The following is a 27,222-nucleotide window of genomic DNA, read 5'->3' as shown; positions in this document are numbered from 1 at the left end:
TGAAGGTCTTCATCAGTTACGTAGCGTTAACACAGAATGTGTCTTCCTCTGTGCTGAAGGCATTAGGTGAGCTTTTGATTGATGAGGAAGAGCGGGGTCTGGTGTGCTGCAGCACGTGTGGGTCGGCCTGTACAGCTAATTGCCAGGCATGAGGGCTTGCGAGGGTTACACTCCTCATCTGGGTATCTTCCCTGCCTTATCACCACCCTCTTCCTCCTGCCGCATGCACGCACATGAATTTGGATCCTGTAAAGAATGGAAATCAATAGCAGTGTGGGGGAGGGATACGAGGAGCGTGGCTCCCTGAGAGCTTGCAGTGGCTGGGAGAGGACAGGTCCCTTCCAGCTCTCTCTGTGACAGTGGGGTGGCTCTGGTAGCAGACCCTCCCTCCCTCCCTGGGATGGCACGGGTGGCTGCAGGAGGGTTAGCAGATGATGGTGACGGAACGCTGTATCCCTGTGCCTCACACTCCTGCCCGCGTTGCCATTCACGGTGCCGCGGGGTGCCTGCCAGCGCTCACCTCTGGACCGGTGGCACTGGCGTTGCAGTCCCTCTTGAGCAGCTTGTTCCTGTCTTGCACACGCAACCGGAGGGGTTGGGGAAGGAGGTTCGTGGCACCAAGCTGGGATCCCTGCAGGGCAACAAGATGTCGTGGGGCAGGTGGAAACATAAGTCTCACGCTAATTACCTGAAAAATCCCTAGCAGTATTTCTCAGCCAGAAGCAGCTCCCTAGGAGTAGGGAACACATGTGTGTGTTCTTCCTAGATAGTTCACATTTGACACTTGGCAAGCTTAGCTCTGTCCAGGTAGTACGAAGTGGGCGTATGGGCGCACAGGGTAGCACCATAGGGTGCCTCTGAAGCAAATCAGTGGGTAAAAGCCGTAACAAAGTCCAAGGGAAGAAGAGGTTGGTGGGTTTTACTTGTCCAACAGTGGCCCTGAGATAGTCCCGTGGTGCTGGGTGGCCTGTGTGAGTTGTTTTACTCCTGCAGAGCCTCCAGTGTAAGGCTGTCATGGTGCTAAGTGATTGTCACGGTGGTGTTTTACCAGCTTGAGCTAGGGAGCCTCTGGCTCCCAGCCTGATGCTCCTCCTGCATTGCTTAACAAGGAAACGGCATCTCCGGCAGGTTTGCTGCCTTGCTTGGGTGGAGGTGAAATATTGGTAGCTCTCTGGTTTGTGACTAGCACATAAAAGCTTTGATAGCCTATTCCCTGGAGATGGTCGGAGTTTTGGATAGCTAAGGGCGAACCATGGGGAAAAGGGAGACACCTGGGTCATCCGACCGTGTGGAGAGAATTCAGCACGGTACTGGGAGCTGCTGGAGATGGAGCTGGTCCTGGGGCTCAGAGGAAAGCCTGTTGAAGGTGTGTGCCAAGTCCAGACCTGGGATCTCCAGCCTCTGCTCCCCGCTTGTCTTCTGGGAGACTGTAAGCCAGTTCCCTGTCCTGAGGTTAGCCTTAACTAACTAGCTCACCAAGCGCACGGCGATTGTGTGTTGCTGAGGCGTGTCCATTTGAAGCGGGTTTGACTGGAGCTGTGTGTGCAGGCTTCCTGAGGAGAGGGATGCTCGCTGGCACTGCCGTGGCAAGAGGGGAGCATCTCCCGGCTCCCTGCTCCTCCACCTCCACCTCCTCCTCCTCCTCCTCCTCCTCCCCCCGCTAGCCCTGGGACTCTCCCTGGCTGGGTTCCTGACGCCCTCTAGCGGTAATATTTACATTTAATAGTTCAGGAGCTTTCAAAACTTGGCGGGGGTTGTGAGCCCCCCCCCTGCCAAGTACCTGTCCCAGTGCCCTCTGCAGTCACCTGTGGCTTGGGCGCTAATAGGAAACGGTGTATTTCTTGCTGCTTTAAGAAACTTACTGTTTCTGCCCTAAGTACAAGCTCGGTGCTGTCAGCTGTGGCCAGGCTCAGCGGACTGGTTCAGGGATGGAGGCAGCACAATAGCTTTGCTCTCAGGAAGTGTTTCTCATCTTCCTGGCCAGCCACTCACTGCCAAACCTAACCCTGAGGCTGGAGACACGGGGTTCTGCTGACACCTCCAGGGGGTCATGACAGCTGCAGGGGTGGACTTGTGTTGGAGGACAAGGAGGAAGCAAGGCTGGATGGCGCCTGTAGAAGAGAGCAGAGACAGGGAGGAGCTGGCTGAACACGTGTGCTGCAGCATCCCTCTTGGCTCTGATTCAGGTGCGGCCCTGCTCCCCTTCATGCAGTGGTAACTCCCATCTAACCTTACCCTTGGTTTCAGGTGGAGCTCAGCTTGCAGAGTGTCCCCAGAAGCCGTGGTGCTTCCCACAGCAGGCAGCTGCGGGATGAGTGCGGGCAGCTCAGCAGCGCGATGGCTGGCAGCAGAGGCAGCACTCCCAGCTGAGCGCTGTGCAGCTCGTGTCCTGATAAGCAAACTGGTGTCTTTGAAGGCTGAGCAGGGTGACTAGCTTGGGAGGAACTTCTCTTCTGCTAACGCACCTCCCTGCATGCGGTGCTGTGCCCTGGCAAGCGCCTTTGTGGTGTTCCCTCCTTGCTTTTCTCTCCCATGACTTCCAGGCTGGGTCTGCTCCAGCTTGATGGGCTAAGGTGTGCCTGTAGCCCTCTTGGCAGCACAGGCCAGGAAGGTCTGTGCCTTGGGCTGGTGTGTGAGCCCCAGCGGACCTGCTGCGGGAGTCCCCAGTGCTCCACAGCACTCAGAACAAAATGCTCAGGCTTCTGAAATGAGCTGTGACCTGCTGCCACGTTTGGCTGCCTCTCGAGAACAGTGTTTTCTCCTTCCTCCTACCCGCTTCCCCCGCTCCCCAAACGTGGTACCCAAGGTGCATCTTGCAGTGCAACTATACAGTTGTTTGTGCATCGCTGGCCAAGCGTGAGAGCAGTGGTGCGAAGCGCAGAGCCTTCCCGCTGGCCCAGCCAGCTTCGGGCTCTTGCCTGTCCCTCCCAATGTCTAATCCTTTGGAAACTGGGATTTTATTTAGTGAGTGGGTCTCTAGTCCTGCTGGTTAGGAGGGTGACACTAACCGAATGTATGTCCACGCCAGGCTGATTTAAGGCAGTGGCCTCAAGGCTGCGTGCAACCTCAGAGTTCTTACTAATGCCTCTAACCAGGAGGATTTTGGTTGGGTTTTTTAACCAGAAGAGCAAGAGGAATGCAGCACAGCGTGTCAAGGTGTTACCACAGTTAAATTACAGCCTTTAACAGCGCGCCACCACCTCCTGATTTTTCTCCAAGAATGCATTTTGCAATAGTTTGCCCATGTGGCGTAAAAGATGCTAACCCTCCAGCCAGATTATGACCTGGGAATAAGTCACGGTTCCAGCAGACGAAGCGGTGCCTGTGCCAGCCTCTAACCTGCTCGGGGAGATGTGTGGGAAGCGTTCGCTTAAGGCTCAGCCTTCGGACGGGCTTCCCAGCATCAGTCCTGGGGAGTGGGCAGCTCCAGCGGGGCTGGCAAGCCAAGTGCCTGTCCCCTCCTCGAGTGTGACCTGGTGTCCCGCGGGGCCGGCAGCTCTCGGCCTGGTGCTTAGCCAGAGCGCGGCCGTGCTGCTGAGCAGGGCTGAGGACACGCAGGCGCGCGGTGGGTGCACAGGGCCCTCAGACTAGGGGTGTGGGGTGTGAGGATGGGTGCACTTTCTTCACAGACACCCACGTTCACCCCATAAGCTGCTGCGTGGAGGCTGGTGTAGCAGGGCGCTCTGCCTTCGAAGCAGCTCAGCAGGGAAGGGACTCCAGCAAGGGGGTGATCAGGTTTAATTTATTCAAATAATGTCAGAAAAGTTGTAAGAGCCCATGGCTGGAGGGCAAAGGGAGAGGAGCTGCGTGGCTCTGGAAATTATGCAGAAAGGTTTGAAATGAGAAATTTGAATCTTACCGTGCAGGCGTTGTGAACCAGCATGGTTAGTTGTTGCTGTCACCGCTGGTTTGGGAGTCGGAGGGAAGCGGGAAAGTGAAGCAAGGCGGGATCCTGGCCATGGTCTGCCAAAGGCTGTTGCCGGTGAGCAGGGAATGGGAGCCCCAGCGAGGAGCATGAGAGAAAGGGAGGGAGCAGGAGACGTGGCTGCAGGGATGGAGGCAACAGCCTGTAAACGGCTTTACCAGGTACGTTCCCTGTCAGGGGCAGTAAATTCCTTGGGTAGTGAACACGTCGTAGAAGCAAATGCTCCCGTCCGGGCTGGATGTGGGAAGGTTTCCCTCTCGTTTACTCTCTCTCTTGGCTTTTTTCTTTTCTCTCTTCTGCTTTTGACTTTTCTTCCCGTAAATAATCGCAGTGGTTGTCTTCACTGCAGCTCATTGCTTTCTGTAGCTGTGCCTGAATGAAACAGATGCAGCTTTTGGCAGCTCAGCTAATTTTATCGAATCTTCCAGTGCTGTCAATGAAACCGAACTGAGATACGGTAATTATATTCCACCAGTACGCGGCAAAACCGTAGGCATTAACAGGCTCACTAACGCTGCCTTGTCTGCAGAGCTGGGGAGGGGGTTTGCATTCTTCTTTTCACCTGACGTTTCTTGAGACAGCAAAGTCTAGAAAGGCTTCTTTTTAAGAAAGTCTGTCTTCTGGGGGTAGAACCTCCTGCTAAAATTAAGATGCTTGTTAACGTCAAGTAGAATTGGGGGGCCGCAATTTTATTTTAGCAGCTGTACTTCTTTGCCTCTAGTTAATCAACTGGAAAAGTAGCCGGCAGTTTTATTACCGGGTGCCTTGACACGGCTGTGTCCCGGGGGCAGGCTGCAATTGCATTGCTGCCCTCGGAGGAGCCTCTTCCCTCCGAATGCAGAAACCCCTTCATTTGGCCTGCAGGGTTCATTAAAACATGAAACAATATAAACAAAGGAGAGGGGGATTGGATCACTGGGCTTTTTAATGATGGGAGATTAAAGGAATTAAATATGTCTAGCTTGGCCCCACCGGTGACTGAGGGGCAAAGACCATGCCAGAGCTCAGGGGTGGCTGAAGGATGCGGGCAGGAGGAGGGTCACGAAGCATGCTGCCGGGGCGCGGGATGAAGGGGAGCCCACCCGTGACGAACTGCCTCGATGGGAAGCGGGTGTATTAAGCTGTGCTGCTCTGCAGCGCGATGGAAAACCCAGTGCAGTCACTGGGGCCATTGAGAGCAGGAATTTAAGCGCACCGCTGGAGTGTGTACTGCAGGTTGCGGTCTTTCCCAGCCAAGGGTTTGGGGGATGATTTTCCTCCTTTGGGGAGGTTAAATGTGAGCTTAACAGGGTTTGCTAATACTTAACAATTAATGACAATCGTAAAAGAAACCTCTCCCCCTGCTCTCCTTTAATGCATCTAGGCTTTAGGCTCAGCATTTTGGCGTTGCTAACACGGGGGCTGTGTTTCTGTCCCCCTTTGCAGTGATCCCCGACTCGCTGCGAGTGACGGCGGTTCCGCAGACACTGAACAAAGTGGAGCGCGACTCCCTGGAGCTGAAGTGTGAGGTGTCCAAGAGCACAGCCCAGCACAGCCACGTCTCCATCGCCTGGTACCGGCAGCGAGGCAGCGAGATGCCCGTGGAGATCATCTCCCTCAGCCGCGACTTCGTCTTGCGGGCCGGCAGCGCCTATGCCCAGCGGCAAGCCACGGGGGACGTTCGCTTGGACAAAGTTGGGGAGACCACCTCAAAGCTCACCATCTACAACCTGCACCCATCGGATCAGGGCGAGTTTTACTGTGAGGCAGCAGAGTGGATCCAGGACCCGGACAAGTCTTGGTATGCCATGACCCGCAAGCGTTCCCAGGGTGCCATCGTCAATGTGCAAGCGACCGGTCAGTGTCTTCTCTGCCTCTTCTTGCTTGCCTGGGCGGTGGGAGGAGGCTGGGGCTTGTCTCCCTGCTTTGCCGTGTGCCCTGCTTGGGAGGCTGCTGGTCGGGTGAAGCACGGCAAGGGAGGGCCCAGGCGCTGCCTGTGGGCAGAGCCAACGTCAGCAAAGAGCAACCAGGGGGTGCCAGGGCAGCGCAGGGGCTTGTGTGGCAGGCCCTGTCCTCTTGACGTGGTCAGTGGTCTGGGGCTGACGCAGGAGCTAAAACATACCTTAAGCGCTTGGTGCTAGCACAGGCAATGAGAATATTGGTAAGGGAGGAGGTAAGAGTGACACGGCAGAAGATAAAACTAAAAATTTCAGCGAGCGCTGTATTGCACAAGGTCCATTTGCAAATCGAAATCCTTCTCCCAGCCCGAAGCACAGGTTCCTGCTAAGGATCTGAAGACCCAGCTGAGCTCTTTCTTCCTCTGTGATGTGCCCCAGGGCCCTGCCTTTTGACCCTGGTTGAGCTGGGTGCAAGTAGGACTAGGCGTTGGGTCTCATCCCACAGTGCCACTGGGTGCTGGTCTCACAGTAGAGCTGCTCCCAGGAGCGAAGGCTGAAGGAAAGCTCTAGGACCGGGGCAGCCTGGCAGCTCTTGCGTGCTGGGCAGCAAGCTGCCTCTCCTGCAGCACAGCCAAAAACCAAGCCCCTAACAAAAAGCAAAAGCACAGCAAAACCAAGCCCCTAACCCCTTCATCTGCAGATGTGCATGTCTGAGGGTTGTCGGCCGTGCAGGGGGTAGCAAGCTGTAAATACCTCACATGAGCTTGCCCAGCCTTCTGCTGGGCTTTGCCATGCTGATGTGAGGTGGTGTGTCTCTCCCCAGACAAGGAGTTCAGTGTCCGGCTGGAGACGGAGAAGCGGACGTACATCGTGGGCGAGCCGGTGGAGTTCCGGTGCATCCTGGAGGCGCAGAATGTCCCTGACCGCTACTTCTCCATCTCCTGGGCCTTCAACAGCTCCCTCATTGCCAGCCTGGGACCCAATGCTGTGCCGGTGCTCAACAACGAGTTTGCCCAGCGTGAGGCCCTGGGCCAGCTCAAGGTAGCCAAAGAAAGCGATAACGTTTTTGTGCTGAAGATTTACCGCCTCCGCCTTGAGGACAGCGGCAAGTACAACTGCAGGGTGACAGAACGGGAGAAGACCGTGACGGGGGATTTCATCGACAAGGAGAGCAAGCGACCGAAAAACATCCCCATCGCTGTCCTGCCACTCAGTAAGTAGAGACTTGTCCATCCCCTCCTGGGGCCATTGCTCTGCTGGGCAGCTAGCTGGTGAGGCCGTGACGTACCCAGATTTTGGCAGTGGGGAAGAGGGAGGATAAGAGTTTGCATGCTGTGGAGGCTTGAAATCCCAAGTGGAAAGATTTATTTTATTTTTTTACAATGGGAAGGGGATGATAGAGAAGGAGGGTTATGTGCGGGGAAACACGCACCCACCTTGGTCATGACACCAAGCTGGCGGTTTCATCCTTGAGCTGAAGGTGCACGTGACAGCCTCCGACGTGCTCCTCACACCTCTCTCCTCGCCCTGCTCTGCGGGGAGCTGGGTGCTCTAAAGTACTCGGCAGACATGATGGGGAGACCAGCTTGGCCTTGGTTTATCCAAAGAGCTTCTAGGGTCCTGCCGTTGAGTGGCTGTTGTTCAGCTGTACTGCGTGATGGCTGTCCTGGGAGAAGCCAGGGTTCATGTGCTTCTCGAGCCCCGGGTTGCTCCTCAGCTTGGAGCTCTGTCACGGTCACTGTGTGTCTGCCAACCCTGGTGAAAACAACCCTGCTGGAGGCTCGCCTGAATGCCTTTTATGTTTGTCAGGCAAACATGATAAATACAGAAATAACAGGTTGGGAGGACTCGTTCCTTGTTGTGTTCTCTGGAGCTGGGGTAGCTGTGGCATGGTGAGCCGTGCACGCGTTGCCCAGCCTAGCCTGGCAGTGGGCTGTGACCAAGCAGAGGGTAGCTGCGAGAGGATTTTGTGCGATGTCTGCTATCTCTTAGGTTTGTAGGAAAACGCAGCCCTTTCCTCTAGCTCTTTTTTCCCCTCCTCGTTTCTTCAAAAGAAATTCTGTTTCTTTTCTCTCCTACTAATATTTGGTCTCATTTGTTTGGCTTTGAAAATTACTCTAGCTAAAATTTTTGCATTTGACAAATGCCTAAAATGTAGTACTTTTAGGCACAGCCACCTTGCAGACAGATTTCATTCTTGCCGTTTGATAAATCACCAGCTCTAGGAACAAATGTGATGGTTTTTAAAGGGTGCTAAGTGTCCATAACACTGACAAAAGAAAGCAAGAGCAACGAGCACTCAGTATATCTGAAAAGACAGCTGTAAAGCCGTACACCTCTGGGAAGCTCAGGATACCGTGGGTTTTTTGAAGTTACTAGAATTTGATAGCTACCTCTAGTGTCATTAGCGGTGGGAGTTGGGGAGAGCTTCTCCCCAAAGCTGTTGTAGGAATAGACGTGGCAAGATGGTGATCAGGATGACGTGCATTGAAAAGCCCAGGGAGCTGGAAGCTTTTTTTTTGGCAGAGCCAGTTGCATGTGGTTGATGTTGTAGCAACACAAATTCCCTCAAGTTTTGCTGAGATCCCATCCTGGACCTGCGACCAGAAGATGCAACAATGTCTCCTGAGCCGTAGGCAGAGAGATTTCTCCCAGCTTTGGCCTACGCCTGATTTGAGTGTGCAAGTCACCAGGAGCAGCTCGCTGCCCACAAAGCTATTTTTGGATGTGGTCATGCATGAGGTTAAGACGTGCCTGGACCCAATTGCGTGGGCAGTTTCCTGCACCTGGTAGAAAGCCTCTCTGGCCGGCAGCGTCCTTCTTGCAGACCAAGAAGTGGCAAGTGTGTGTCATCTCCCCTGTGTGTATGCGTTTCTCTCCTTAGAGACCAGCATCTCCTTGGAGATTATCAACAATGCCAGCAATGTCTTGGAGGGAGAGAGCCTGCGCTTTGGCTGCAACGTACGCTCGGGCTTTGGGCCCCAAAGCCGCCTCTCCGTCACCTGGCAGCTGGTGGACAAGCTGAACCGGCGCAGCGAAATCGTGCGTCTGGATCGGGAGGGCACCCTGCAGCCAGGCCCCTCGTACGCTGAGCGCAGCAGCTACGGGGGCATCCAGGTGGAGCAGGTCCGTCCCGGCTCCTTCACCCTGGAGATCTTCAACAGCGTCAAGGCGGACGAGGGCCACTACGAGTGCCGGGTGGCCGAGTGGACGCGGACTCTGGATGGGGAGTGGCAGATGGTTGGGGAGCGGCACGCGGGCACCCCGGTGTCCATCACGGCTCTAGGTGAGTACTTGAGGTGCAGGGGGCCACGGGGCCGTGCTCCCTCTGTGGCCAGCCCCCCCTTCAGAAGGTCACCTGCAAATAACTGGGGCTGCTCTCCGCACTCCAGCCCTTGCTTGCTGGCCAAGTGGAGATCCCTGGCAGCCCACCCGCAGCTGCTGGTAGGTTGGTGCAAAACTCCTGCGTGCCCCGTTGTGTGTGGGGGCAAAGCCTGAGGGGTGGCTGCGGCAGGAGCAGGGCAGGGGGTGGCTAAGGAGAGGGGCAGTGCTTCCAGCGTCCTTCTGAGGAGAGGGGCTGCCCATGACGTCCCGTGACGTGTCCCCCCAGCACTGATGAGCAGTGCAGTGGTGGTGCTCCATCGGCAGCCTGCGGGCACTGAAGCCTCGCTGTCTGCCCTGGGTAAACCTTACCTCCGCTCGCCAGGCCAGGAGAGCAAAGAGCTGGGCATCTGTTGGCCCAGCCACCAGAAATGACTAGCATCTTTCGACGGCAACAGAAGCCTGCGGAAGACATGGATCAGGAACGGTCCTCATAGCTTCTGCAGGGAGGCACTGAGCTGCTGGCCTGCGACCACGATGTTGTCCATGCCCAAGCCAAACCAGCTCCCGGGATCATTGGTACTGTGCTCTGCCAAGGGGCTCCTCCGTTCCAAACACAGTGCAACCACATCAGTTTAGGAGAGGGCGGGTAGGGCGTTAGGGATTTTGCACAGATTGTGAATTGCTTTGGTCCTGCTCAGGCCTTGCTGTGTTAAGCCCTGGACTCATTTCCAGAGCGCTCTGCAGAAGACTGAAGAAGGGATGTCTGCTCCTGTGAGGCTACTGATTTGCAGAATGCCAGCGCTATAAACAATCTGGGAGCTCTGTGGAAAGGTTGAGATAAGAATTTCGGTTGGTGAGGTTTTTTTGGTTCCCTGCAGTATTAAACTTAAGCTTTGGCAAGATGTGTGAGAGACCAGACTTCAAAGCTGTATTGTATTCTGATTAAAATCTTGCTTTTTTCCTCCTTTCCTCCCCTTTACTTTGGACCTTTCAGAGGCTGTTCTGTCTGGAGCTAGAAATCTTTGCTATATAGCTTCCGAAAGCAGACAGGGACATTAGTTTGTAAAGAACTAAAGGCAGATACTTACCTGGTTTTAATGGCACCTTCCTTCTGAGGTCAGCAGCATTTGACCTGCCGTAAGTTTATGTATTGGCCCTTCTCTCTACTCTGCCACCTGTAGAAGTGTTGAGATTAAGTGCTGAGATTTTAAAATGTATCACTTTTGCTCTTGTTAAAATCTGTAAGATGCTCAGAATTGCCCAGCAGCAGTTCTAGAAGATGTGATGGAAAGGCAGTTGTCCCTGCTCCTCTGCTCCTTGTCCCAGAGAAATCTCCAGTGGTTGAACATGTTCTGTCAAGTCCTAAGAAATTCCTAGGTCCTCTTCCTATAACTAGCAAAGCTGCAGTAGCTTATGAAAATTTAGGGGAGAAAATGTTGAGTATTGTTTCGTTGCTGCTGAATCTGGTATTTTTTGTTCAGCGCAGTGGTTTTGAAGTGCCCTGAGAAACTCAAATGGAAGGTGCTAAGAAGGAGCAAGAGAGGTTTATGGCTACAGAAATTGCTAGTAAAAAAAAAATGCAGTAAATTTAGTGACACTCACACTTCAAGTTAAGGTCTAATCATTTACTAGTCTGCCAGGGTAAGAAACTCCTTAGCTGTACCAGCACAAATGATGTTCAAACCCATAAATCTGTCCACAGGGTGGTTCAGAAGCAATAGCCAGGAGAGCGATGTGACGTTGGATGAGACCAGATGTCCCTGAACTTTTGAGGATCTCAAGTGCCTGGCAGGGACTTAGTTCTTGGCTGGCTGGGGGAAGGAGTGGGCAGGCAGGGTGAGATGGGGGGGCTGCTGCGTTCTTGTAAGGAGGTCCTGCAGCAAATCTGCCCCCTTTATGCGTGGCTTCTCTCCTTTTGTACCAAGTCCTGAAGGAAGAATGGCCTTTGTGTGTTAACCTGAGTGCCATGACCATGTTGGTTGAGTTGAGGACATGAGAAGCACACCTGGCTTTTGTACGGCAGTCAAGAGAAATCCCTTCGGGAAGCTTCCTTGCCCAGGGCAACTGGAGATTCAACTTTTAAGAAGTCAGCTGGTCTTGGTGGAGTTAAGTTGGCTTTCTAGGGCCGTCGCTGGCTCAGTGATGCTCTGAGCTGGGCCCAGTAACATGCTGGCCAGGACAGGAGGGCTGCTGCTGGCTCTGAAGGTAAAGGCTTACGTGGGGATGAGACGCAGCAGTCCTGCAGGGGAGACAGCCTGGGTCTCACTCTCTTCTCCTGGGTAATCACTGGACATGTCACAAGAGTCTTTGATCCCAAAGATTGACCTGTTTTCTCAGTAGTGACATGTCCTGGAGCTCTGGCACGGTGACGCCGTGGGGCTGCAAAGGCGCTTGCTGGAAGCAGGCGGATCCAGCAGTGTCCGTGCTGCAGCTGCTCTGGCCCACGGCAGCAGCTCTGCGGGTTGCAGGGAGCTCCCGGCTCGTCTCCCAAACTGTAATTTCGAGCCTGTGGCAGGCTGAAGCTCTGTGCGGATCCAGAAGACATTCCTCTTTCTACTGGGCACTGGCAGGGCTCTCCTCCAGCAGCAGCAGCCCGCCAGGTGCTGGGGTGGTTGGCACTGAAGGGGGAGGGAGGAGAGCTGCCAGCCGGCGTGGGACACCCCACGGAGCCTCCTGAGAAGGGAGCGCTTCTTGGGGAGGTTCCTGGTAGAAAATGAGGTCCCTGCTAAATCTGCTGGCTGCGCTGAAGTGATTACAAGAGAAGAAAATACTTCTTTCTGCAGCGCAGAACGTTACCTTTGAATTACTAATAAAGTGCTGGTTTTAAAGTCCCCTAAACAAGGTGCCGGGGGTAGACAAGTCAAAACGTATTGACCGGCTTACAGAGTGCCGTACTGCCTAAAGGATAACTGCCTAAAGCTGTCCTGGAGCTGTGATCTGGAAGAGAACAAAAGCCATGCTGTGTGAAGAACAAGAGCAACCTGTTTCTTTTTTAGTTGCCTCCATCCTGGGGATTTGTAACCACTGCCAGCTCTCCGATGCATGAACGAAGGCTGCTGCTTGTTACTGTCCTCATCTTCCCTTCACCTGCCGCAACCAGCCGCAGGCTGGGGGGGGGGAATGGGGGGGGGGCACCCCCTGCCTGAGGGGTGGACGCGGACTGCGGGGTCTGCAAGCTGTCAGGCTGATGCTGGGTAGCTGCAGTGCCTGGTGCTGCTCCCTTGCTGCTGCGCTGCCACGTTTTCGTCCGGGGCTGTGGCAGCCTGCAGAGGCTGGCTGCTCACCCTCTGGGTTTAAAGGATCTGGCTCGTCTGGGCAGAACACACCTAAGTGTGTTTTTGCTGCTGCTTTTCGTGCCGCTTTGCAATTGCAAATGAGGAGCCGGCACAATGCAAGCGGCTGATTACTCCATGCCCACGACTGGGTGACACACTCTAGTTTTTGTGTGCCAACAGCCCGGACTCACTAGGCAGGTGTCTCTTAAAGCCCTCTTCTCTCTTTCCACAGAGGCCGGCTTTGCTGTCACAGCTATCTCCCGCACCCCTGGGGTGACCTACAACGAGTCCTTTGACCTCCAGTGCATCATCAAGCCCCACTACCCATCATGGGTACCCGTGTCGGTGACGTGGCGTTTCCAGCCAGCAGGCAGCACTGAGTTTCATGACCTGGTCACCTTCACGCGTGATGGCGGGGTCCAGTGGGGTGACAGGTATGCGGGTTTCCGGACCCGCACTGCCATCGAGAAGGCTGAGTCCAGCAACAATGTGCGCCTGAGCATCAGCAGGGCGAGTGACACGGAGGCTGGCAAGTACCAGTGCGTGGCTGAGCTCTGGAGGAAGAACTACAACAGCAGCTGGACGCGGCTGGCAGACAGGACCTCCAACCTGCTGGAAATCAGGGTCCTGCGGCCAGGTGAGTGCCAAGAGCACAGGAGAGGGGCTGGGGGTGTGTCATGGGGATGGGGTATTTACCAGTGCTGCAGTGGTCTGTCTGGAGTGAGGACCCCTCTCATGGCCGCAACTGGTGTCTCACACTTGTACAGGTGGAACTGCTCGTCTCTTTGCCCGCAGATGTGTTGGAGCTCCCTTATCCACCTCTGGGGAACCGGGTCCTCTCTTTGTTCCTTGTGTGTTGGCCATGGGGCTTTCTTCTGGGAAGTGAGGTGACTGAAGCTCGGTCCAGTTTCTGGACTGTTCCTGTGAGATGGAGGCAGCTTTGAGGTTGATGGCTCCATTCATCAGAGCAGACTAACCTGGGAAGGAGGGGAGAGGGATGGGGCAAACAGGGTCAAGGAAGAGAGACATGCTCCCACCAAAGCCTGCGTGTGCCTCTGTGCCATAGGTGAGGTGCTGCAGCTCTTGTCTGGTAACTGGCTGCATCTCTCGCTCTGCTGGAGGCATCTTCAAAAGCAGCTGGCGATCACAGAGCGTGACTTTCATCCCCACTAGAAACCGAGCCCTTTGCAGCGGGAAGTCACCGAGGCCGTGGGTGCCCACACAGAGTGTGCAACAGCTGGGCAACAAACGCCTGGCTTGGCAGCGAGAGTCAGAAAACCTACAATGTGCTTAGTCTCCCTGTTACAGCCGGTGGAGAGAGCTGGGTCTTAGCACTGATCCTTTTGGTGGTGCCTTCTGTTGTCCACAAAGGGTGCGAAGATACGTATGCAGTCAGGGCAGCTTGGGCCATCGCTGAGCTGAACGGTCCATTGCTGTCTCTGCCTTAGGGCTGGAGTTGATGTGTGGAGCGAGGCTTTTAGCACCTTCAGGACTCTTGGCTCAGGTCCGTGCGGTATGGTAGTCCTCCCTTCATGTTCCTGTGCAGAGGAACTGCTTCCTAAGGTCTTTCTTCTGGCTTAGGCTTTGTGGTTTTCCCCTTGGTGGCCCTTTTCAGACTCTCCTCCACCTTCCCCAACCCTTAGTATGTGTTTAGAAAAGTCGGGGGATTCTGTGACTTTCAGGTGCCTCATAAGTTCTCCGTTATCTTTCTTCCCTCTCTCATTCCTTGCCTTCATCTCCAGGTTAATCTTTGCCATTTATCTTGATTATCCTGCCTTGTGATACGTGTTTTACTGCTGGCAAGGTCAGCTTTGCGATGTTCATCATTTTAGCTTATTTCCCTAGGAAGCAGCGTTGACTGGATATGGTCCCTGGAGTAACATGCTTCTTCATGGCACATCTCTGTGCATGCATACACGTGTGAGGGGGAGAGAAAGAAATCCTTGGTAACAGCTTCCAGAAGAGACCCTCTTTGTCATAGCTCAGGGTGGCAAGGAGGACATTCAAAGGACATGTAAACTGTGCTCTGGCAGCCAGTTCTTCTTTACTGGAGCAGTAACCATCAAGTGATGCCTTAACAGAACAAGTCATCTGGGTCTCCATGGTTTTTACCTCTCCCTATCCCCCTGTTGCTCGGCAAAACTACTGCTACACAAATCTTAGCTGTCAGCCCAATGAGCCTTGCATAATGTTTCTGGTTTTATGGCTTACAAAGGGAGGTGGAAGAGAAGAGAGGGACTTCACAGAGCGTCCCCAGCGCCATGGTTGCACACTCTCTGTGCTTTGTCTCCGTGTCCAAGGCAGCCTCTGAGAGCAGGTGGTTGATGTTCTCCACAAATGCAATGCCAGCAGTCACACCAGTGACTGCTGTGGTTCTCTCTGGTGTTGCAGGCTGCAGAGGGTCATGTCACGTCCTTGCTGGGTCTTTGGCTGGATAATTTCTGGATAATTTCCAGAGAGGATCCAGGATGACGTGGGAGGCACCTTCCTTGGACACCTCTGAATGAAAATCCTAGAGCCTGCCCAGTCAGACCTGTGCTGGTGAAGCAGGGGCTGGTTTTCAGATGAATATCCAGGGCTTCTTCAAAAGGATTGAACACCTGAGAGTGCTGTCGGTCTAATTCAGTGTCTCTGTCATCACCTTAATCTGAGATACTGTTGGGCTGCTGTTGGGTGTCTTAGTCCCAGCTTTCTCATCCATATGCCAGCGTGTTTGGGGTAAACTATCTCCACTACCGATCCACTGAGGGACACTGTAAAGAAGGCTTGTCTGAAGGTCTTTCAGCAAATTGAGCCAGCATGTGTTTCCAGCTTGGACGTTAATGCTGGGATTCTAGTTTCCTCTTAAACCTCTGCTCCCTGTTCGTCAGAGCGACCTTTCCATTCGGCAGGTTCCAGGTGCAGATGTGGCAGTCGATACAAGTCAGCCTTTAAAGTGTGTTCAGGTGAGAAAGGTAAAATAGCGGTTGCCTGATTGCTTCACTAACCTCTTGGCTTTGTGAAATCCCACATCCTCAAGGAACAGGGTGCTGAAGCTTCTCCTGGCGTGCTGGTTTGCTGATGCAGTGCTGAGGCTGGCTCTCCTTGGCTGTCCTGCAGTGGGTAGTGTTCGTGGATGTCATCGGTGCTGGGTGGTAACCGCAGAGGTGGCAGCGCTGGGTTTGCACTGCATGTGTTAATGTGGCTGCGAAGTCATTTCCCCTGCGGCTGTTTCATGGCCAACAGGTAATGGTGAGGAAACGGCAGCAGCTTGAAACGCTCCGGTCCTTTCCTACTACCAGGAAGAAACAAGCGGTATTTGAGAAATGAAACACACGGCTCCTGAAGAAGGGAGCAAATGAGGTGGCAGCATTAACTCAGCTCTGAATACAGGGTCTGTAAGCAGGATGGCACAAGTGTCCTGCTTGGCATCTGGAGCCAGATTTGGCCGTTGGCTGTGACATTCCCGACCTCTTGGGCTTGTAGCCGTTTTACAGACTGGCAGTGTGAGGAAGAGCCCTACAAAGGGTGCTGGCTGCATGAGAGCTGATAGAGAATTTACAGATCACGAGGGCACCGGTGTTCATCACCTGCTGGTGTGTGAAACGTCACCAGCAGCAGCAGTGGGATCTGGAGCTCCCTTTCGTGGCCTGCCCTTTGGTGTCATGCAAGCCTGCACGCCTTGGGTTGCAGAGCAGAGGGAGGGTTGTGCACAGGCAGGGACACGCAGCCCCTCATGCGTGCTTTGCAGGGAGTGAGACCTGCACTGCTGTAGGGCAAGCGCTGGGTTCCAACTTCTGGAGCCTGGGGCAGAAATCCCGGCTGGTGTGGGGGTCCAAAGGGCAGGATTGTGGACCAGCCTGGCTAGATTGTCTGGGGCTGTTTCATGTCCTTACAACGCAGCGTTCTCCTTTTTACTTTTGAGCTGCGTGTTGTTTCTTTCTCAGTGAGCTCATGTTGCAGCAGAGGGGGAGGAACGATGAAAGTACGGCTCCGTTCACGCCAGCTGCTTCCCTGAAGCCAAAGCTGGCAGGAGACCACGCACAGGAGCACAGGCTGAGCTTGGAGCGAGCCCCAGCTGCAAGGTGGAGGTTTCTTCCTGCCCACATCCGTGTGTTTGGGGCTCCCTTTCTGCTGCGGTACCTGGCCTGCCTCTGACACCCCGATTTTTTCACCCCTGAAAGCTGAGGCTCACCCTTCCTTTCCCCCAAGGCTTCACCATCGTGTGTGCTTCTAGAGACGTTGCCCTGCCCTTTGCACACTTGCCCTTTTCCAGGTGGGGAAGAGCATCCTCCGTGCAAGCTTTACTGGGCTGGTCTGCAAGAGATCAATCAGGACAGATGTCCCCCTGGAGGGGACAGGTTTGGTGACTCCCTGGCACTTGTTGATCTCTCAGGTTTTATGGGAGGTAGAGGTGCAGGTGGTTCCTTTTGAATCCAGGTGACCCTGGAAGCATTTGGATTTGGGCTGAGCTCTCTGTGTGAGGACGCCAGCTGAGCAGTACCCCTCACTGATCTCTGCCCCCTTTCTCCCACAGCACGGAGGGGGAACGGTGCCTGCGCTCCGCGTCCTGCCCAAGGGAGGAAGGTGATAGATAGATGCATGTGGGTCAGGGGGAGACCCAAGGGCTGTCAGGCAGGCTCTGTTCCCAGACCCTCCTTGCATCTTGCTTCTCCCTGCCAGGTTTTCAGGACGGAGCAGCCGAGGTGGGAAGTGCTGTCTGGGAGCAGCACGCGTCTGTGCAGCCTGCGGGACTCAGACAAGGGCAGCAGACAGTCGGTGGTGGCACGGGGATGATGGGGACTGCGCTGCAGACTGGGCAGGTTAGGACATCTGGATAGGACTCTTGCAGCGAGGAGGCCTGAGCAGATTTGTGCTGGCGCATTAAATTGCCGTTGTCCTCGTGTGCATTACCGCACTTACCTTTCCCCTGCGGCACAAGTGAGTGATTCAGCAGAGCTTTGAGAGGGCCTGAGGTCTGAGTGCTGGGAGGTCTCTGGCAACAGCAGAATAAAAAAGTAGAGCTTCGCACAAGCAGGAGGTTGTAACAACCCCCTGCTGAGCGCACCCCCCACCTTTCATGCTCAGGCACAGACCTGTCCATCCCAACCTGCAGCGTACCCCCCTCCCCGTGCCCCTGCGCTCTGCCTGCCCCTCCATCCTTGCACTGTCCCTTGGCCAGTTCCTTCGTGACTAGCACTGGAGCAGGTGCATGGGGAGAAGCTGCAATCGCCTCTGTAAATCTGCCCTCTTGCTGCCGGGGTTTTGACAGTAATGAACATGGGAGGAGGGATGGGGAGGGGCGGCGGGGGATGATAACTGAGCAGACGCCAGGGGTGCTGGGCTCCTTGCTGCTTTTTCGCAAGCTGGGCTACGGCAGATTGATTGACCTGGGAGCTGTCGAGCAAACAAGGCAGTCAGGCTCTTCATTAGAGCATTAATTAGCTTCCAGGGGTTCTCCAGGGGATGCTTGGTAAAGTTTGGTTTATTAGGAGCTGTCAAGTTGAAACCATTGTGGAGGGGGAGGGCGGAGGCTCCTGGAGCTGGCCTGTGTAGAAGCTGGGGAGGCTTGTGCCTGAACCTTACTTTCAGAGTGGGGTGAGCCAGAGCCGTGCTTGCCCTGAAACGCTGCGCCCGAGTGGGTGCAGAGCGCTCTGCTGTTCTCCTGCTATCCACAAGAAACCACCACTGACAGCAGCCTGACTGTGTTGGGCGAGCAGCGGCCAGAGAAACTTAACGAACAGAGAGCAAAGGACCTCTTCGTTACCTTTGTTACCTCTTTGTCCAAGACCATCCCTGGCAGCCTCAGAGGGACTGCTCAGTATCCCGCTCATCCTTGTAGATGGATGTGAAAGATGCTTTTTCTACAATGGGTGGCCACTGGGGTACTGACCAGACTCCTGAATGGAGGCTCAAACAAGTGTTTGCAAGGGCCACAAAGCGCCTACTGAAAAAACTGACACTTTCTGCGGCCGCCAGCATCCAGCAATGAAGTTAAACAAGGGAAGTTAATGAGCTGGAAACTTCCTTACAGAAGTGAAGTCTGGCAACTGAAGTTTGCTGCTTACTTGATCCCAGAGTGGTTTTGCTCCATAGAATAGCACTGCTTCCCTGCTTTACAGCTGCCTGCTCCATCTGGCAAATCGTTGTACTCTTGCTTGAGTGGTGGAGGAGTCCAGGATGTGTGGAGAGACAGGAGGCTGTTCAGCAGCAGTTGTGACTGCGGCGCAGAGCAGTCTCCTCTGCCCTGGCTGCTCGAGGACTTGCTCCTTTCCCTCCATCGCCAGTGGGTTAAGACCTGCTCTTCTGCCTCCGAGCTGCTGCTCTTTCCTGTCAGCTTCCAGCACACTGAACAGACAAAATGAAGGGGTTCAGTGTTGCAGGACCCAGGGCTGTCCCCTTGCATAGACCTGCGTTAGTGACCCAGCTGGAATCCTTTTTCTTTTCCAGGTAGCACAGGAGGGTTTGCTTCTTCCACTTTTTACCCCTGGTAGTCTCCTACCCCGGCACATTTGCCTTGGGGAGCTCTGTCCCCACACTTGCCAGGTCCTTTGGGTCAGCTTCCCCACTGAGACTTGCTGCCACCTCCTTGGCACATTTATTTATCCTAGGCTGGCACCCCAGGTTGCTTTTCCTCCGCACTTAGCCATCACACCCTATTCCCAACATCCCTGTGCCCCATCTTCTCCGTGTACCATCACTGTCACGCAGCTGAGAGCCTGCTCTTGTCGCTGCCACTGTGGTGCATAACTGTTTCAAAGAACGTCTTCAGAATTTCTTAGTGATTGAGTATTCTTTATTGTCGGCGCCGGGCGTACGGGGGATCCTTCCACCAATCGTACACACCCAGAGGGGCAGATTATCTTATATTTATATAATGAAACAATGAATATTCCATTAATGCCTATACATATTCATTACCTGAACCCGCCTACCCTCGCTTCGTATGCTAATTAGCTTATCAGTCTTTCACGCTTGCGCAGTTTCTTCCAAAAATTGTGGGCCGGGGTCTTTAGAATGTGGGCAGTGGTCTATGGGAGGAAGGCTGTAGGTCTTCCTCATGGTGTACTTTTCACCTTTTGCAATGTTCTTATCAGTCTGAGGTAATTTATGCCCTTGCTGGCCATCTGCTTTTCTTGCTTAATTATTTCTTTTACCCTTATCTGTCCTCTCCTGCTGAAGTGTTCCGCTAAAGTTTTAACACAGAAGGTCAGCAGATAGGCGGATGTCTAACAAAGGATAACAGAACAGACACCACAGGTAGATGAGTAACATGTGGCGGTACATGATATCTACAATTGTTACAGTGGCTAACAAACATAATGTTTATTCTTTAATTCTATTCTAAAGTTCGTTCACACTACATCACTTTGAAGCATATGCTTTAGTTATTCTAGAAGCAGTAGGTTTCCCTCCAGGTCTTGGCCCTTCTCTTTGCTTTCACTGCTGTGTTTCAAAAGTGATGAGTTGGCAGACTTGCAGAAATCTTTCCCAGGGTTTTTTTACAATACCCTTGTAGTTTTACTCAAAGACATCCAGCTGTCCCGTTATCTCCTTGGTAGGGCAGCTTGCTTTGCAGATAAGGAGGACAGCTCCCCTTGCAGAGATTTGCAACTTTCTTGTCCGAACAGTCTATATGATCTTTCAGACATTTTAACCCCTTTGTCGCTATACAATTACAAGCTTATTTATGCATTAAAATGAATATTGGTTCATGAATACAAACTTGACCATATTATTTACAGCTTATTCACATCATAACATACCCTCTAGCATTCAGGCACTGATTTGTAAATACAGTTTTGAGGTGGGATGTTGCCTGTGGGCACACACCCACGTGAGGATGCTCTCCCGGCCCGGCTCCCAGTGTGGTGCTTCCTGGCTGACCTTGTCAAACCAGCTATGGTTTTGCACTCACCAGTATCGGAGAGGTGCTCAGCCAGTTAGATCTGGCCCAGTGCAGGTCACGCGTTGGCAGGAGGTTACATTGGTGTCAGCAGAGCCGAAGCACCCAGAGCAAATGCCATCTTGGTTCCACAAAACGGTTGCCATGTCGAAATGAGCCCGTCAGCGTGAGCAGCAGGGGAAGGAGCTCATGCTGGATGCGCTGCAGCGTTCCTGGCCCCACGCTGGGGATGCTGACACTGGACTTGCAGGGTCAGAGCTGTGATTCGCCTCCCCCTGCCTTTGGTTGCCCATCTGGGAGCAGTGATACTTGGCTCCTCTGCAGGTTTGCACGTGGAATGTTTCTGCCGGAGCTGAACGTGTTGAGCTGATTGCAGTCAGTTATGTTCAGGGCTTCCCCTGGGGCTTCAGCCTGGAAAATGCACCCAAGGGTGTAACGTGAGAAGTTGGACTTTAAATGTATGAAGCATCTCGGATGCATTTCACTAGGGTGAAGGGTGTGGGAACAGATCCTTGCACCTAGAGGGACCTAACCCAGCTCAGCCTGCTCTGTGTGCCCGTTGATCTTACTGCAGGCAGTCTTGCTTTTCTGCCCCCTAACAAGACCCACGACGACAACACCAGGAGACCTGGGTTGGCTGTATTCAGAACATGCTGCTCTATTCAAATTAACTCTTCCTTTTCACAGTGACTTTTTTAGGAGCAATTTTTTCACTTCGATTTCAAGGCACTCTCTGCTTCTCTCTTTGATATCTCCTGAACGGTTTTCCACTCCCGTTTGCTGCATGCCTATACAGAGCCACAGTGTCAGCCTGTTTGCAGTCTGTGCACACGCAGTTTCTTTGATGTTGTCTTGAGCGTCTTCTCTCCACACACTTTAGCTTCTCATCGATTACCTGTTTGCTCTCTTTGGACTAAAATACTCTGCAGCGAACAGTACTTAGACGTTGTGCAGCTCTAAAGCTTTGTACGTCCCTCATGTCCTTGAAGACTTCAAAAGCAGAGTCAGCAGGGACAGCCCCTGGGGGAGAGGGAGCACTGGTGATGAGTGGGTTTCCAGCCAGGTGTTGACCGCCGCTCTCCTTCCTTGGTCCATGCATGGAGTGCCAGCCCTTTGGCTGCCCCACTGGTCTCCAAAAGGTGAGTGGCCTTGAGGCCAGCAGGCTCAGTGCTGCAATGGCACGATTTTTCTCTTGCTGCATTCTCAGCTCTCCAGTCAGAGAGCGGTACCCAGCCTGGGTGTCCCTCCTAGCATGTCCAAGCAGCAGCTTTGGCTGTCCATCCTTGTGCCTGGGACCTGTACCATTTGTATTTGTCTTGCTTCTTTATCATGTGCGGTGTTTCTCCTGGGATGAGAAACTACGCACGCCCCATCGGTCCTTTGCACAGCCAGGCTGTGTCCTCTTTTGAGAAGAGCCGCGGTAAACAGGCCAGGCAGAGGGGTGGCCTAGCCCCAGTTACCGAAAATCCCCTGCTTCTTGCCTTCGTGAGCATTGGTTCGACAGATGGTCAGGGGGTGTCTTCTGCTGGTGGGACACAGTTGGCTGGACACAATGGCTTTGCTCTTCAACATGACAGTGACCTGCGTAGCCAGGTGGTGCAGCAGTGCCCACAATAAGGAAGCAACTTCAGTAAAATAAACCCAGCCACTTCCTCCCGTGGTGATTTTACCTTCTGAGATTAATTTCTCTGTGTCAGTAGAACAAACAAGGACAATTTTTAGCTGAATGCTTTTCCAGAAGTTTGGTTCGTAAGAGACTTATTATTTGGGGGTTTCTACCTGTTCTGACATTGGTCGAAGAGTAAATTGCTGGGGTCGCTGAACCTGCAATCTGCTTCCTTACAGCAAAGTGACAGGCTCTGGACACGCTGAACCTACGGCTCAGGGTCTTTTATTTTAACACGTAAACATAAAAGTTGGCTCCCAGGGCAGGGCCACCTTACTTGCTTAAACAGGGATTTGAAGCTGTTAAAAGAAAATTCCTACAGTTTTCCCTGTCCCATATAATAGCGAAACAAGGAGTGCAAGTAATGATGGATCTGTAGCCCATCCTGCAGTAATATTTCCTTGGTCCTTAAGAAGTTCAAGAAGACAATTTCTTGAGAAATGACAAATGGTTCATTTAACTTGGTTGTTCTTCCACACAGTAGTCAAATTCGCCAGTTAATTTATGGAAGCAGCAGCATCATGAGCATTTAGGGTGCAGGTGGAGCTAATCTAGCACTTTGTTGCACAGAAGGAGGTGATCCTCATCCCTGGACACATGCTGCTGGCTGCATGGTCTTGTCCCATTCCTTGTGCCAGCATCAATCCCACTGTGCGCCAGCTCAGTTTACTGAACCTGCAGAAAATTAACCCGGTGGAAAGGAGTAGTTAAAGGTGAGTGGAGTGAGCTAGCTCTTGGGTGGATTCAGTTCGGTCCTTCTCAGGGGACTTTTATCTGCACAGAGGACAGCACCGACAACCTGGGGCTGGCAGGACTGGCGCAGGCATTGTCCAGAAGACCTCATGGTCCTGCCTGAGGTCTGTCTGGAGAGCTTGCTCTCTGGACGACAAGAAAATGGCATTTCATACCATTGGCGTGTATCTACCCAAACCCTACCAAGGATTTATGTTAAGAAAGTTGACTGTTCATGTCCAGCCTCCAGAACAGCATAGGAGTTGGTGTGTGGTGCTGCTCTATGTGTTAGAACTTGTTCTTCAGGTACCTTTAATTACTTTTTTTTCCTAATGGACCAAGTGCTCCTTTGTTTGAAATCTTTCTGATGAGGAGTTGATTAAATATCTCAATGTTATTTTTTTTTCTTTCTTTATCCTCGGTGGCTGTAGCTTGGTACTGAATTTTTCTTCCAGTGATCCTATCTCCATATTTTAATTTACAAGTGATCAGTGAGCCGTATATTGTTTCCTGACAGCATACACAACTCATGCTGGGAATCTTTTATTCCTCCCGCCCCTCCGCTTTCTCCTGCAGAACTTTCATTCATTTCAGGCTTTGGCAGGAAGGCTTCTGGTTTTAGGTTCGCGGGGCATTTTGCTTTGGGGTGTATTTGTGTCTCGCTGTCCTTCAGAGAGTTGTGCTTTCTGGTTCTTGGAGAAGGTCTGGCTTTTCCCAAGCCAGTGGCATGTTCCAGCCGGTGGTCTCTGGCTTACCATGGCTGGCCCTTGGAGGCTGCGGGCTTCCCAGCTTTCTCCATCGCTGCAGCTACACGCACGGCCTTTTCCATAGATGCTCACAGATGTATGGCTTCTGGGCTTTGAAGAGACTTTCTGGGTCACATATGTATGCTTCCCCGAGGCCCTGCTTGGTGCCCTGCTAGTTCGTGAGCTGCTCTGCCGACTCCGGCGTGACATGGCTGGTAATGCCAGGCTGTCCCCTAGCTCAGCAGATGTCCTTGTCACTGCCTGCAGTCTTCACGCCACAGCACGAGGTGTGCAGCGATGGGCTTGACCCGCTGCCTCTGTGTTTGGCAGGTCAGCAGTCTGACCGCGCTGCTTTTGGGGGGCATGGGGGCATCCAGCCGCTGGTGCATGGGTTTGGCTGACGCGAGTACGGGGCTGAAGCTGGCAGGGGTGCAGCAGAGCAGGGTCCACCGCAGGGTTTGAGCAGAAATGCCTGTTCCACTTTGCCACAGCACCCTGTGGTTGCATTTTGGGTGCATCAGGCTGCGCTTCCCCAAGATGCAGGAGGACAGTGTGCTTTAGGGTGCACAGCCGGCCTCGGGGCTGGGCCATTGGAACGGGTGGTGGTCAGCGTGGCTGTGCACAGCTATTTAAGTACCCCACTCGTCTTGCTGCAGCAGCAGGCTGGGAGGCTGGGGAGCATCCTGCGTCTGCTGGGCTGTGGACCTGGCGGCAACTTGCTGAACGTACTGAAACGTGAGTGACTTGGTGGGTTATTCCTGGCGTCTTTCTGTCCCTGAGAGGAGGTGGGTCACAGCCAGCTCCTAGGCTTGCTCTGGGGCTGGGGGCACCCACCAGGCTGTGCTGCAGGGAGCACTATTTGCAGCATTCATACAAGGGACAGTAAATTCCAGGAGAGAAGTGTCATGTAGCTGATTTTTAGCAAACGTGAGCAGTATTTGCGGGCAGGCTCAAGCCTCTCAGACCCCAGGGGAGTGCGAGTAGCATTTGGGTGGCACCTGGGGTGATGTGAAGGGGCATGGCCTGGGTGGGTGAAGGCATGCCTGCTCCTTCCCGCTCTGCCCAGGGGCTCTGGGAAGGGCCATCGCAGCATCTTTCCAGGGGAGTCGCGCTGGCCAGGGAGAACAAAGTCGGATTAACAGCCTGATGGCAAGCAGAGGGTACTGACCCTGCAAGGGGGGAGGGGGAAAAAAGGTGACCCGCATCCATCGAGACTGGCAGTCATTCAATTTGGTGGCTTGTCCAGGCACCTATCTTCTCTATCCCAGAAAGGAGGCACCTGCAGAAGTGAGGATTTAGCTTTACAAAATTAGTAGGCTAGAGGTTGCAGGAAGACCTGCGAAGATGGGAGAGCTCCAGCTGTGGATCCTTATTGCTGCTGCAGACAGACGTATATTCTGTGTTTGTTTGCATGTCCAACCCAGAGCAGCCCACGTGCAACTGGGACCTGAGCAGTTTGGGGACCACAGAAACTTTCGGCACTGCTCTGAAACCAGCACTGCTGAAGGTCAAGGCGGCAGGTTGGTGCTCGGAGTCGAAGCCTCAGCTCTTTTTGTCTGCCCGCTTGGGAGGGGGCAGCAGCTGAGCCCTCCTCAGGAAAGGGTTAACGTTGTCTCTCCTTCCCATGGAGCTGCTCTCGCAGTAATTCAATCATGTCAGCCTGTTTGCAGGCAATAATTCATTGTTATAGGAACACTACAGTAAAGTGACAAGTTAATAATGGCAGTAATAATGACAGGCAAAGTCTAATGCTATTTCCCTTTCTTCTGCTCCTGTTGCACCAGCAGCCTCCCATGTTGGCTAATGCAATTTGCAACCTCGCTAATCCAGTTTCAGGAGGAATTGTGTTCTGTTAAAAGAGAATAGCAGGAGTTGGGAGCTGTGCTGCCATTTCCGTGCTCTCTCTGGGGTGGCTGCCCCAGCACTGCAAGTCTTTGTCTTTACTGTGCTGTGATTTCTGTGCCACAGTTAAGCTTAATGAGCGAGGTCTTCCTAGCAGCATCTCGTTTTCTTCTCTTCTGCAAATGCCTTCCCGCTGATGCCTCTTCTCTGGAAAGGCTCACTCATCTTTCCCCTTTGAATATTGGTTTTCTTTCAGTTAACCTGGTAAACATGAGTCACCCGCCCCTTGCCTTGCTGAGTCCAAAGGCTGGCATGTGCTTGCCTGACTCCAGTTGCCCCAGTTCCCCGCAGTCACTAATGCAGGTGTCCTTGCAGCGTGTGTGGAGGTGGAGGAGGCTCTTCAGCCTTCAGGAAGGGGGAAAGGCTGGCAGGGGGCTGAGTGTTAGTGCACGTCTAAGCCTGTGGCAGGGCAGTGAACCTGCGCAGGAGTCTCTTGAATCCCAGGCAAACATCCTCTGGGAGGAATTTGGGCACTGAGTGGGTTTCGGGCCCCAGTCAGGGAAGTAATGAGGCACCTTTGGGTGGTGACTGCAGGCCGAGAGGTCGGCTGAGTTTGCGCCAAAAGCCTGGTCAGTGCCCTTCAGGATTGTAGGCTGAGGGTGCTGGGGAGAGATGGTTTCCTCGCAAGAAGAACTGGCCCGGGGCCGTGTTCCTGGAAATGAGTCTCCCAGTCAGCCTGCTGAGTCGTGTCTGGTGTTAAACTGGGACTGGGTTCAGGCTGGGTTGGCCTCTTTCTGCTCCTTCCCCCGCCACCCCCCCCCCCCCCCCCCCCCAGCACTGTGAAATCCCGATGGAGGCTTTTAAAAGTAGGACATTCCCCAGGAAAACTTTTTGCAACACTTCATCAGTTCTCTCCAGGCAAGAGCGTCTTCTGGAGGAGCTCTCCCCAGAGGGCAGCAGCCTCCAAAGTGGGACACCACCTCCCTGCTATGGTGACAGGGCTCCCAGGGGACTCTCCTGGCTGCTGGTGGCTGGCCAGAGCCATGGGCTCCTGCAGAGCCGGCTCCTTCCCCAGCCAGCAGCCCTCTCCTCCTTCCCTGCAGGGCAGCTTGCTGGGGTTTTGTATGGGGCTTGTTGTTTTGGTTTTGGGGGGAGGGGGGTGGGTATCTTCAACTGCAGTTAAACATTGCCATTCCCAGGACTTGGTAATAGCAGCTCCCAGGTGGGAAGTAAACTCCTGCTGTTGTTCTTGCTGCCTACACGGGAAGATGATGTAAGGAATCTGAGACAGAGCATCTTTCCATCGCAGCATTTTCAGATACAGATTGCGAAGTGCCTGTAACCTCTGCCTGATGATTAGGAAACAGAAGGGAGGGAGCCAAGTGGCTTCACCATGGCAGCGAGTCAGCAGAAAAGCTGTGAATCACGTCACTGCCTCGGTCCTCCTGCTCTGATGACTGCTTTCCCTTCCCCCAAATATTTGTATAAACGTGCTTACCACATGCCCAGCTTGAGGAGACTGATTGCCTGCTTGATGGTGTGTGGAAAACTCCTGCCATATGCATCAGCCTGTAGAGCTCCTAGCCATGCTGTAGCCTGCTGTGGCTGTAAGGTGTGTCTGACCTGGCCGCCCCCCCAGCCCAGGGGAGCAAGTTTTGAGGACCAGAGACTGCCACAGGTATCCTGAGACAATGCCTGTCCCCGCAAAGGAGTGGGGACATTTTCCTCAGCCGGGGAATTAGTGCAGAGGGACCTTGATGCAGGAGGACAGCCTGTGATGTGGGATGTCCAGTATGTGTACGGGCTTGCTGTGGACACCTGCCACCTGTGCCAGCCTCTCCACCCTAAAGTCCCCCATGTCCTGGCCAGGCTCCAGCGTGAGTCTCACCCATCTACCACCCTCCAGCAGAGACATCGGGATGCCCTCAGTGGTGCAGGAGAGCGTGTCTG

The 27,222-nt window shown here is 53.6% G+C and overlaps 1 protein-coding gene across 2 annotated transcripts in view; it reads left to right on the top strand.

Annotated features, from left to right (window-relative positions):
• The window catches only part of IGSF3 (immunoglobulin superfamily member 3), a 100,646-nt gene that overhangs the window by 57,451 nt on the left and 15,973 nt on the right, over positions 1-27,222 (top strand). The window contains exons 3-6 of one of the 2 annotated variants that reach the window (XM_080375192.1): positions 5,351-5,761; positions 6,626-7,015; positions 8,687-9,088; positions 12,634-13,038. In XM_080375192.1, the coding sequence (XP_080231318.1) occupies positions 5,351-5,761; positions 6,626-7,015; positions 8,687-9,088; positions 12,634-13,038 (1,608 nt within the window). The remainder of the gene's footprint in view (positions 1-5,350; positions 5,762-6,625; positions 7,016-8,686; positions 9,089-12,633; positions 13,039-27,222) is intronic. The other variant, XM_080375193.1, reaches the window with a different exon arrangement.

Source organism: Falco punctatus, assembly GCF_963210335.1.
Source record: "Falco punctatus genome assembly, chromosome: 2".
In the NCBI taxonomy this organism is placed as follows: Eukaryota; Metazoa; Chordata; class Aves; order Falconiformes; family Falconidae; genus Falco; species Falco punctatus.
The sequence above is the reverse complement of the archived record's forward strand: the minus strand, read 5'-3'. Positions and strand labels throughout refer to the sequence as shown.